Genomic DNA, 11,194 nt, shown 5'->3' with positions numbered 1-11,194 from the left:
TTAGCAAACAAAAAGACTGTTCCTTTGTTAGCTCTGTGTATTCTGCAAAGCTTCACCTCACTGGCTATTAATAATAGTCAAACCATATCTACAGAACACATATTGTTACTATGTTAGAATAGAATCAGAAAGACCCAGGTTCAAGTCGAGCTTCAGTCACTGGATAACTAGGGCCAATCCAGTGGTGAAATCTGAACTGGTTTACTATCGGTTCGTTGGCTGCGCATTTGTGCTGTTCGCGTGCAAGCACAGTGCACACCACGAACCAAATGCAAGGTGTGTGTGCGCACGCGCAGTGCATGCCAAAAGGAGGCATGGGGTAAGTAGAACAGCGCACCCGGTGGGTGGGTGATCAGCTGTGGTGCGCAATCTTTTTTTTTAACTTTTAAAAGCATTTTTTAAAAAGAAGCGGCAAGCAGGGAAGTGGGTGACTGGGTATGGGGTGGGCATGGGCCGGTGGGGGGAGGGATTTTTGCTACCGGTTCCCTGACCCATCCACCATCATTGCTATTGGATCGGCCAATTCGGTCCGAACCGGGTGCGTTTCACCCCTGCGCCAATCAAACTCAGCCTAACCTCCCACACAATTTAGGATGGTTGGTGAAAGAAAATAATATTAGAAAAGTAAGTGGATATCAGTGTCTACCAAACTAGTTTTTCAGGGTGAATTAGTATATTAAATAGTTTAATTAATATCTTCTAAATTTGACAAAGTAAGTTATAGTACTGAGTTACAAATGAAATCACTATATTAGTGACCATGGTGATAATTATGATTTTTGCAATGTCACAGTAAACGGAAACAAATACATTCTGTTTGTGGATGCAAAGTATATTTGCTTGAATTGTAAGTGTAATACAGTGTAACAATTTTTAAGAATCTTCGTTTGAATCTTGACTTCTCCTATATCGCCTATGAGTCTCGTTCTGAGAACTGGGTTCTCGATGGTATACGTCAGCATTGTTCAAACTTGGCAACTTTGAGATGTGTGGACTTCAACTCCCAGAATTTCCTAGTCAGCATGGCTGGCTGGGGAATTCTGGGAATTAAAGTCCACACATCCTAAAATTGCCAAGTTTGAGAAACATTGGTGTAGATTATGGGGAAAGGGCTAGTAATGCAAGGGGGAACTGTTACAAAATGTACTCGCTTATATGAAGTGGAGAAAAACGCAGGATTGGAGGTATCATAATTACAGCATTGTGGTTGTGCATGCCGTATTTACCTAGATCAGGAGTATCAAACTCAAGGCCCAGGGGCTGGATATGACCGATGGGGTGCTTAGATCTGGCCCATAGGACTGCCCTGGAAACAGCAAAGGACTGGCCTGTGGTGCCTCTGCCAGTGAAAACAGAGCTCAGGAGGGCCGCACTGAGCTCCATTTTCACTGCAGGAGGAAGTCGCAGCCGAAAACGGAGGTCAAGAGTCCGTTTTCTCTGGTAGAGCACTCGGGCTATGACAGGCGCCCCTGACACAAGTGATGTCAAGCTGGCCAAGCCCACTCTGGCTGCGCCCACCCCAGCCCCCCAAGGTCAAACACAACCGTAATGCAGCCCTCAATGAAATCGAGTTTGACATCCCTGACCTAGATAAAATTAGTGTGCCCTTCAGAAGAAAACAGAAAGGGCTAGTGACTGAAACAGCAGTGATTCAGTAATATAAAGAGACTGTAGAAGGCATTGTGGATTCAGATCTCATTATACAGGCAGTGAAAGAGGCAATTTGTTTGTGTATTTTTCAATGATAAGGCAGAACTACTCAATTTTAGAGAGGAAAAGACCACTTAATATTCTGCATATTTTGCACATAAGAGTTAAAGAGTCCACATCACTGATAATAATGAGCTTCACCCATGTGAAGAAAAGGTTGGGATTTTTTTCTTGCAACCCTGACTTTCATCTTGTTGACTGGATAGGATAGTGGCATACCTAAGCTCATTCTAAGTCATTTAAGACTCATGGAGAAGAGAGGGCTATACTGTTGATGAAAGGAATGTTTAAGACAACACAAAGCACACAGACCAAGCATCCTGAAGCAGCACCATGTTTCACTGGCTGCTCTTCCAATCAAAAATGGGAAACTGTATTATTGTTACTAAGGAGGGGATAGAAGAGAAGAGAAGTTGTGATAATAGCCAATAAGTGGTAGTTTGTACTCAGTGCAGTTGTCTCTGGAGATTCTCAGTCATCCAGGTCATAGTTCTCCCAAAGGTGCTTTTTCAAAAGACAACTGGACTTCGTTTTTCTTTGAAGACGTTTGGCTTCTCATTCAAGAAGCTTCTTGGATGAGAAGCAAAACATCTTCAAAGAAAAAGCATCTTTGGTACTCAGTACAGGAATTTCTTTTCTCCAAAGCATCCCATTCTCTGGAAAATCTTGTGTTTCCAACATTGCTATGGCTTATCTCAGGGACTATCCTAGATCCCGATCCCCATTTTTGCTTTCATGCTGTACTTCCCCATTCCACATCTCTCTTTGCCCTGAGAAATCCAATGCAGAAGTAGCCTGCAGTACTGCATTCTAACCACTGCATCACCACTAGTTTAATAAATAAATAAACAAATAATACATGCATGCATGTATACATACATACATCTATCATGGCAGCAATAAGCAGGTTATGAAGAATACATTCCCATTGTCTAGCTGTCAATTTCCATGTAGTAGGAACATAGCTCAAAATAATGAATGGGTCTGAAAATATTAAACTTGTTTTCAAAGTCAAATTAATATATATAATTACTTCTCAGAATACAATGTCTTCATGAATTTATAAAAAGTACATGATTTAATAAAGTGTTAAACTGGTTGCATCTTTAACAACATGATGATTTATTAATTCCTTTTCTGTATAAAAATAATGGATAGACCACTTTTTTTTGTGGTAGCCATAATCTGAGATCTAATAAGGATTTTGACTTTGAAGTTAAAATATTTTCCTATTGTTTACACAATATGGAGGTTTCCAGTTCCTTATTCCATTCAGTCTTTAAACTTTGCATATTAAATTGATGTATTGATAGCAGATATTTATGAAGAATGATTATAGGCCATTTGTCTCATAATATATAATTATACTTTTTAATACCTTAAGTGTCCCTGAGGCTATAAATGCCATGGTACATTTATTGAGATATAAATAAATGTTGTAATTGTAAATACAGCCAGTGGGTGGCAATTGACCAATGGTATTTATTTTTTAACATAGTAAATAATAATAATCATTATTATCATCCACTAGTAGTTGATCTAATATAAAAATATAGCATCCATCAGCACTTCCTAAAGCCAGTTGTTTAAATCAGTTTTGAAGTTTAGATCAACCCATAGCATCAATATAGCATGAGAAAAACAATCAAAACACAATTTCTCCAGAAAGAATATTCCACCATTTTCAACCTGCTATAATAGTAACAGGACATCCAATTAATTAAAGATGCTATATACAGATTTCCAAGAGGGCTCAGAAAGGAGAATGTCCATTAAGTGAAGACTTCCAGAATTTGGTGCTAGGCAGAAAGTATATGGTGCAATTCAATGTATGGAAAACCCAAACCCCATCTTTAATTGACATCTGTATCTTTTTCAGAGATGTCTTCAGAATTGAAGAACCCCATAGAGATTTACAAAGAAACACCCCACTAAATTACTGAAAATGTTTTCTGGGTATGTGGATGTGGCACAGGAGTAAAGAATTTGCCCCCCACACCCAGGAGCTGTGCTTGCCCTTCTTGGTATAGCAAATGAGGGTCTGTATGATCCTCTCAGTCCGGGAATGAAACACAGTCATCCTGGATGTGGGAGACTTAGTTTTAGGGTCATGTGATGGTGCTGCAGATTTTAGGCAAAGCAGCTGAAAAGACACAATTGAAGAAGATCAAGAGTGGCTTATGTTAAGCAGGAAAAGGAGACAAGTAGTCAGTGATCCAGACACAGCTATATCGTGCAAACACCAACAGGAACTGGGCTGTTCTGGTTTCAGGTGATTTGCTTGCATTCATCTCAAAACTGTTTCTCAACATTTGTGATTATGGCTCACCTATTTGGCAAGGGGTATATCTTTCAACTAATACTCCAAATGTTTTTTTTCCACTTTCCCCCCTAGTCTAGATATAAAAGACACACTGATATTCTGCTGCACTATTAAATTATATGTTCCAATCCAACAAAAATGCAACATTTATGAGTGAGAGTATAACTTTTTTTCACTTTGTGTGTGTGTGTGTGTGTGTGTGTGTGCGCACACGCGCACACACACAAAGAGGGTTTGCAAGCCAGGAATAGTCCAGGGCAGGGGTCTCCACCCTTGGCAACTTTAAGACTTGTGGACTTCAACTCCCAGAATTCCTCCCAGAGCTTTGCTGGCTGAGGAATTCTGGGAGTTAAAGTCCACAAGTCTTAAAGTTGTCAAGGGTGGAGACCCCTGATCCAGGGTATCTTTTACTGTAGCCTTACATATTTGTAACTACATCATTGTTATTTTTAACCATAAATATCTACATAGTTATAAAAATGCATCCAGTTTTAAAATAACTTGAAACAGCAGTAGGTCTGTGTTGTGGCTCATGGCTTCTGTTCATATGACCTTTCAAACGTCACTGATTCTTCCACAATGAGAAAATTATTTACTTACTTGAATGCATTATTAAAATAGTTGTTAAATTGCCATAGAATAGGAATTGTGACCGGAAAAAGTCTCCAAGAAACACCAGTATAGCTGTTACACTGCTAACGCTTGTGTGCTGTGCAACTGGTATGCCAAAAATATACATATTATAGTAGTATATTACAGATCTCCTGTGGGAAAACCCAAAGGTGCTGCTTTTTCTTTTTCTCAAGAGGTAACTGGACTTTCTGGTTTTTCTTTGAAGAAGTTTCACTTCTCATCCAAGAAGCTTCTTCAGCTTCTTTTTCCTTTTCCTGTGAGAAAAGTGTTCTTACATCTAAGGTGAAGAATTCCCATGCTGTTTCACACACAGAAGTTACAATTCTGGAAATTCACAAGTAGGAAGGAGGCAGATTCTTGGTATTATTTTCCAAGCATCTGGAGTTAGTCGGTCCCTATAGTGGACTGGAGGCTCGTTAATTTAGCTTTTTGGCATCAGAGCATCCAGGGTCAGGTCAATTTGCACGTCGAAGTAATTTGCATGTCCGTGGGCGGGGCTTCGCGGCAGCCTTGAAAGTCTCTTCTTCCGAAGTATTTAAAGCGGCGTCGGGAAAGGAAGGGGTTAAGGCCGCGACGCGCACTTTTCTATTTGCAGGGTCGGGTTGGGAGTTCGCGGCGAGGCTGCCCGGCGTACGCAGTCTTGCCCCTCGGCCGTGCTCGCCTGGCCAGTCTCCTCGCGCTCCTCCTTCTCTTCCTCCTCCCCGAGCAGCAGGTGGCGGCGGCGGCAGCGGCAGCAGCGACGGCAGCGGCAGAGGCGCAAGAGAGTTAACCCCGTGGCCGCGACTGTGAGGGGGGCAGCTAGGCAGCGGCTGCGGGAGGAGAAGAGGCGGCAGCCGGGGACCGACGGAGGGTGCAAGCTGTGGTGGCGGCGGCAGCGGCGGGCGGTGGGTTGCTAGGGATGGAGGGCGCCCGTGTCACCCGGATGTGAGTGTCATGTTGGCCCCAACTCGAAGAGGTTCGCAGGCGACGGCGGCGGCGGCAGAGGGGAAGACCCAGCGGCGGCGGCGGTGGTGGTAGACCCAGCGATCCCCAGCCTTCGCCTCTTGCCAGCCCGCACCACCATCATGAGGAGGACCGCCGGATAGCGGAGTCAGGGAAAGGGGCTGGGGCGAAGAGACGGGGACCATCCTCGCCCACCCGCTTCGGAACAGCAAAGGAAGGAGCGCGCCCGCGCCTCGGGGCTCCCCGGGAAAGTGACCATGCTGCCCCAACAGCTGCTGCTGCAGCAGCAGCAGCAATTCCCTGAAGGTAAGAGAAGCTGCCGGACCCGAGCGCTCCTCGCTCCCTCCGCGGGAAAGCAACAAAACGCTGCCGCCGTGCCGGGATTAAGTGGCGGCGGATTGGGGGAAAACCGGGAGTGCAGTGGATTAAAGAAAGGGGTCGCGGGAAGGATTAAAAGCAGAGGAAGGAAGCCAAGGGATCGAGGGAGGAGGTCAGGGGTTATGGCAAGCTTCCGAGGCGAAGCTGGGCGCGCCACAAGCGACGCTGCCCTCACAACCCGCCGCCTTCGCCTCCGGGCGCCTTGCACTGATTTGGCACGTCTGCCCCCCCCTTTTTGTTTTGCCTTAAGGCTGTGTTGAGGATGGGAGGGCGGGGGAGGACAATTTCCCTCGGCGTTTGGTGGCGGCGGTGGCCCCCGGGTCACGCTACAGCGTATACATTGTCGAGAGCGCTCGGGATGACCGGAGGGGCTCGGCGAGGTGGTCTTAAGGAAAGGCAGCGCTGCCTTTCCTCCTGCCTCCTCTCCCGCTTGCCAAAGCGTCAAGGGAGAGGAGGCGCACGGGGCTCGTGTGTATTCTTCCCCTTGGCAAACAGACTCGGGGAGACGCTGCTGCTGCCGCCGCCTCACCTCCCTCCCCGGCTTCCCGGAGCTGCGTGGAAATGATTCATCCTGCTTGAATTGACAGGCGCTTTGAGAAAGTGCGCGCGCGCGCGCGTGTGTGACCAGAGGGCAAAAAAAAAAAAAAAAAGAGCGACTCTCTCGGGAGCCCACCTGCTTCACTTTCAGAGGTGCCTTGCAAAGGAGAATGGGCAGGAGGGGGGGTGGTATCTGCTGCCTTATTCCTTGGGATCCAGGCCCAGAAGTAGCCAAATAAACAAACAAAATGCATAAATGGAAAGTGGGGGGTGGTGGTGGAAGAAATGATGAAATGATTTCAGGAGAAACCATTGTCGGGTGGATCTGACCGCGTTTGCTCTCCTCTGGAGTGATTACAGGCCAGGAGGGCGCTCTGCTCCTTGAATAACCTGGTCTTGTTGCGGTCCTGTCTGCTCTCCACCCCCTGGATTGCTCTCAAGAGATCCCTGAGTGAGATCCATGGTAGTTTCTTGGTCAGTAAAAAATGCCCTTTACTTCGGAGAGCTACCTTTACTCAGCTGCACATTAAGGGAGCCATCTTAAACATTCCCCTCTCCACCCTCCCACCCTCTGTTCTTCACCTCTCTCTGGATGTGTGCATACTTGCATGTACCTCTGGAGGAGTGGAAAGGAGAGGAACATCTCCAAAAGATAATACATGGTTATTATCACTATAATATGGAAGGGAGTCCAGAACTCCCTCTCTTTTTGTTAAATTATTGTGCTGATAGAAAGGGAAGTGATATCTGCAAAGGAAAGTGATATTTCTTTAACGTGTCTAATCTTCATTGATCACCATTTGGGCATAATTTCTGACAAGCTCAGATTTGTTGTATGTCTCTCTCTGTATATATTTCAGGTATGAAAGCTCCCTTACATAGCTTGTCGTTTCTCCTTTTTAACTTTGAGAACTCTTCTGAATTTATAATTATGTCAGTTTCATCGCTCATTTCATTATGATTGTTTTTTAGCATTTTACATAGGATTTTTTGGAGTTAGGTAGCAGGCCACTTGCAGAAGTATATAAGTGAAATGCCACAGTAAAGCCAAATTAAGACAGTGACTCAAAATGTTGTGTGGTTCAGCCGTGACAACTTTTGTATGATGTGTTTATTACTCTATTTTAGTCCACGTTATCTCTATATTAATTTATTATGTTTAAATGTATTTTTAATTTTGTAAATATCTCTGGAAATGCTTTGGGTGAGATGCAGCATATAAGTAATTGGAAAAAATATTTAAAAGATGATATTAGTAAACTTATTAGTAAGCTCAACCATAGAGATGAAATGAACAATCTCACTTTCAACATGGTGCTTAATTGTAATATAGTACAGGTACTACTCATTTACAACTGTTAACAGTGATGAAAAAATAACTTTATCACCAGTCCTCGCATTTATGACCTTTGCATTTCTGCAAAGAAAAGAAAAGTTGAAGATCATAAGCACAGTCACAGTTCTACTAGAAACCATTTCATTTAATGACTTAAGTTGCTGGTCCCAAATGTTGTTGCTAAACCAAGACTAGCTGTAAGCTTCTATATCAGGGGTGTCCAAACTTGGTCCCTTTAAGACTTGTGGACTTCAACTCCCAGAGTTCCTCAGCCAGCTTTGCTGGCTGAGGGACTCTGGGAGTTGAAGTCCACAAGTCTTAAAGGGACCAAGTTTGGACACCCCTGTTCTATATGGTTCTCTACTCTGCATTAAAGCTTTGAAAGGCTTCCTTCAAATTTTTCTTATCTTAGCTACGAGTTTTTATATCCCTGGTTTTGTATTACTAACTTCAAAATGTATCTAACAGTTCAAGAATTAGTTTACTGTAACTGTTTCTATAATGGGTAGAAACTAGGTACAGACTAGGTAGATCAACGCACAGTAACAGAATTCTCCATAATTACTATTGCAGACTCTTAATCCAGAAAATATGAACAAGAATTCAAAACACAGAAAAGTGTTTTGTGGATGTACTCCAAAGCACAGGCCGCAAGGGGAGTCATAATATGGATTACATATTCAAAGAATTAACCACGTAAAAAAGATTTACAGATTTTATTCACAAGACTCAGGGTGGTTTTTTTAATTTCTTATTTTATTTTAATTTTTTTTTTACTTCAGCAGCTTTAACTACTTTTGTCCTGCTTATAATTTGGTTAGAAATCAATGTGGATTCAGACAACCTTGCCTTAACCCATGCAGTGCTTTGGCCATGGTGATGGCTTATATTTGATCTGGACTGTTTGTTACCACAACCTCTGATTGATGGGTCCCCTTTTGGCCTGTGGCCAGCTCCACCATTACCATGTAAAAAACCCCCACACTTTTCAGTGAGAGAGAAGTACTCTGAAGATGCTCCAGAACAAGTCAGAAAGCTCAGGAGGCTAAAACCTCTGGTCCTGGCAACCGGCCAGATTGGAGCCTAAAAAAATAAGTTTTACACCCCTTTCTTGTCACTAGTTGGATAGAAAGGGAAAGTGGCAGAAATTCACCTGTTTTAAAAACAAACAAAAACAAAGTAGTTTAAACTTGCTCAATTCCATTGATAAATGGAAGGGGGGGAGGGAGGGAGGAGCAAGTTCAGCTTTTCAGCCTTTCACCTGTGACCTTGTTAAAGAAAATGACATTGTGAGCAACAAAAACAGTGATTGAGAGTACCAGAGGCCACAACAGCTGGTTGGAGAAGAAGGGTCTTGCTTTTTAAAGCATGCAAACAGGGTTGCATGGACTGAACCAGGGGTGGGCTTCAACAATTTTAGCAAGGGGTTCTCTGCCCTGTTGCCTGGTGGGCGTGGCCTAGTTGGCCTCCTACACCACGGCAGGGCAGATGGCATTTTTGGGCTCCAGAGGCTTTTGATGAGCCTCCTGGAGGGCAAAAATGGCCTCCCCAGGCTCCAGAGGCTTTCAGGCCTTCCTGGACTTCTGGTAGACCCTTTTTTTAACTTCCCTGAGCCTCCATGTGTGCCCTGCACTTACCTGCATCCAAAACGGACCGTGTCTGGACTCCTGGGAGGGGTGGATGGGGCCAGCCGGGAGTGGGATCTGGGGATTCTCCGCACTGCACAGAATCTTAGCTAGAGGTTCTCCTGAACCCCTGCAAACCCCCAGCAGCCCACCCCTGGACTGAACCAATGCAGATGTAAAGCAGTTTTTGACACAAATCCAGAAAACATGGCTGGAGGTTGCATTGAATAGGGGCGGGTTGAGGATGACACACCCTCTGGAAATGGTGGGTGGGTTGTGTTCACATTGGTGTGAACTGGAGGTATGATTTGTCCAGAGACTGACTCACTTTCAAATATAAAGCAGCAACCTTATTTACACAGCAACACCAAACATCTTCACTACACACACATGGAAGAACAGCTCTTTCCCCATCTGTGAGACAATTCTGTCTTTCTATCCATCTCTCAGCTGAAAATACTCAATCTGGCATTAGTCATTAAAGTGGGGAGAGGTGCCACCAATGATAATAGGATAATGATTTGAGTGTTGAACTACAAACAGGCTGACACAGGCTCAGATCTGCACATATTTGGTACCTTCCAATATTTTTATGGATATAAAATAAGAGCAGGAAAATAACTTGATTCATTAATTTTATCTTTAGGACCAGCCAATTGCCTAGAGATTCAGTAATACAGGATGTTTTACACTTCTGGAGAAGAATAAGATAACGTAATGAATAAAAATAATTTGTTCTTAGATTCAGGGTTGTTCAAAATGACAGTTTTAAAACTTCACATAAGCCCCCTGCCCTCCCCAAATTAATGTTCCTAACTTTGGTCTTTCTTTCACTGTTAAATCATGTTTGGATGGAATCTTTTTTCAGACTCCGCTACATTCAGAGTATTGATCTTAAAAATCAAATATCACTAAGGAGGGAGGGAAGAGAAAGGAACAGATTTCAAGCTTCCTTCCTTCCTTCCTTCCTTCCTTCCTTCCTTCCTTCCTTCCTTCCTTCCTTCCTTCCTCCCTCCCTCCCTCCCTCCCTCCCTCCTTCCCTCCCTCCCTCCCTCCCTTCCTTTCCTTTCCTTTTTTTTTGCATGTCATGTTACATGCACAATAGAGTTCAAAAGAAGATCATACATGAGCATTGCAATGAGGTCCATCACTCTATCATGGCTGCCAAGATTTTCTGCTAACTCACAATTTGTTAGTATAAACTCTGATCTGTAAACTTTTGACAGCCTCAAACCGCAAGCCATACAGGTAGTCCTCGACTTACAACAGTTCATTTAGTGACTGTTCAAAGTTACAATGGCACTGAAAAAAAGTGACTCATGACTGTTTTCACACTTATGACCATTGCAGCAAACATGTGATCATGTGATTAAAATTCAGATGTTTGACAACTGATTCATATTTGTGATAGTTGTAATGTGATCACCTTTTGCAATCTTCTGACAAGCAAAATCAATGGGACAATTCATTTAAGAACCCTGTTACTAATTTAACAACTGCAGTCATCCACTTGACAACTGAAGCAAGAAAGGTTGTAAAACGGGTGAAATTCACTTAACAACTGTCTCACTTAGCAACAGAAATTTTGGGCTCAATTGAGGTCGTCCGATGAGGACTACCTGTGTTTTGTTTTTGGCTTCTAAGTCTGATTTGTTAGAAGAGAAATGAGGCAATTTCTGGATCACATGTAACACACTGTGCTAAACAAAG

At 43.5% G+C, this 11,194-nt stretch overlaps 1 protein-coding gene across 1 annotated transcript in view; it reads left to right on the top strand.

Annotated features, from left to right (window-relative positions):
• Positions 1 to 5,389: 5,389 nt before the first annotated feature.
• CACNA1D (calcium voltage-gated channel subunit alpha1 D) overlaps positions 5,390 to 11,194 on the top strand; it is a 275,621-nt gene continuing 269,816 nt past the window's right edge. Inside the window, exon 1 of the mRNA XM_058171105.1 lies at positions 5,390 to 5,914. Coding sequence (XP_058027088.1) covers positions 5,866 to 5,914 — 49 coding nt within the window. The 5' untranslated portion in view covers positions 5,390 to 5,865. The remainder of the gene's footprint in view (positions 5,915 to 11,194) is intronic.

The sequence above is a fragment of the Ahaetulla prasina genome, chromosome 2, assembly GCF_028640845.1.
Source record: "Ahaetulla prasina isolate Xishuangbanna chromosome 2, ASM2864084v1, whole genome shotgun sequence".
Taxonomy (NCBI): Eukaryota; Metazoa; Chordata; class Lepidosauria; order Squamata; family Colubridae; genus Ahaetulla; species Ahaetulla prasina.
Note: the sequence above shows the minus strand (reverse complement) of the source record. Positions and strands in the feature narration are given on the sequence as shown.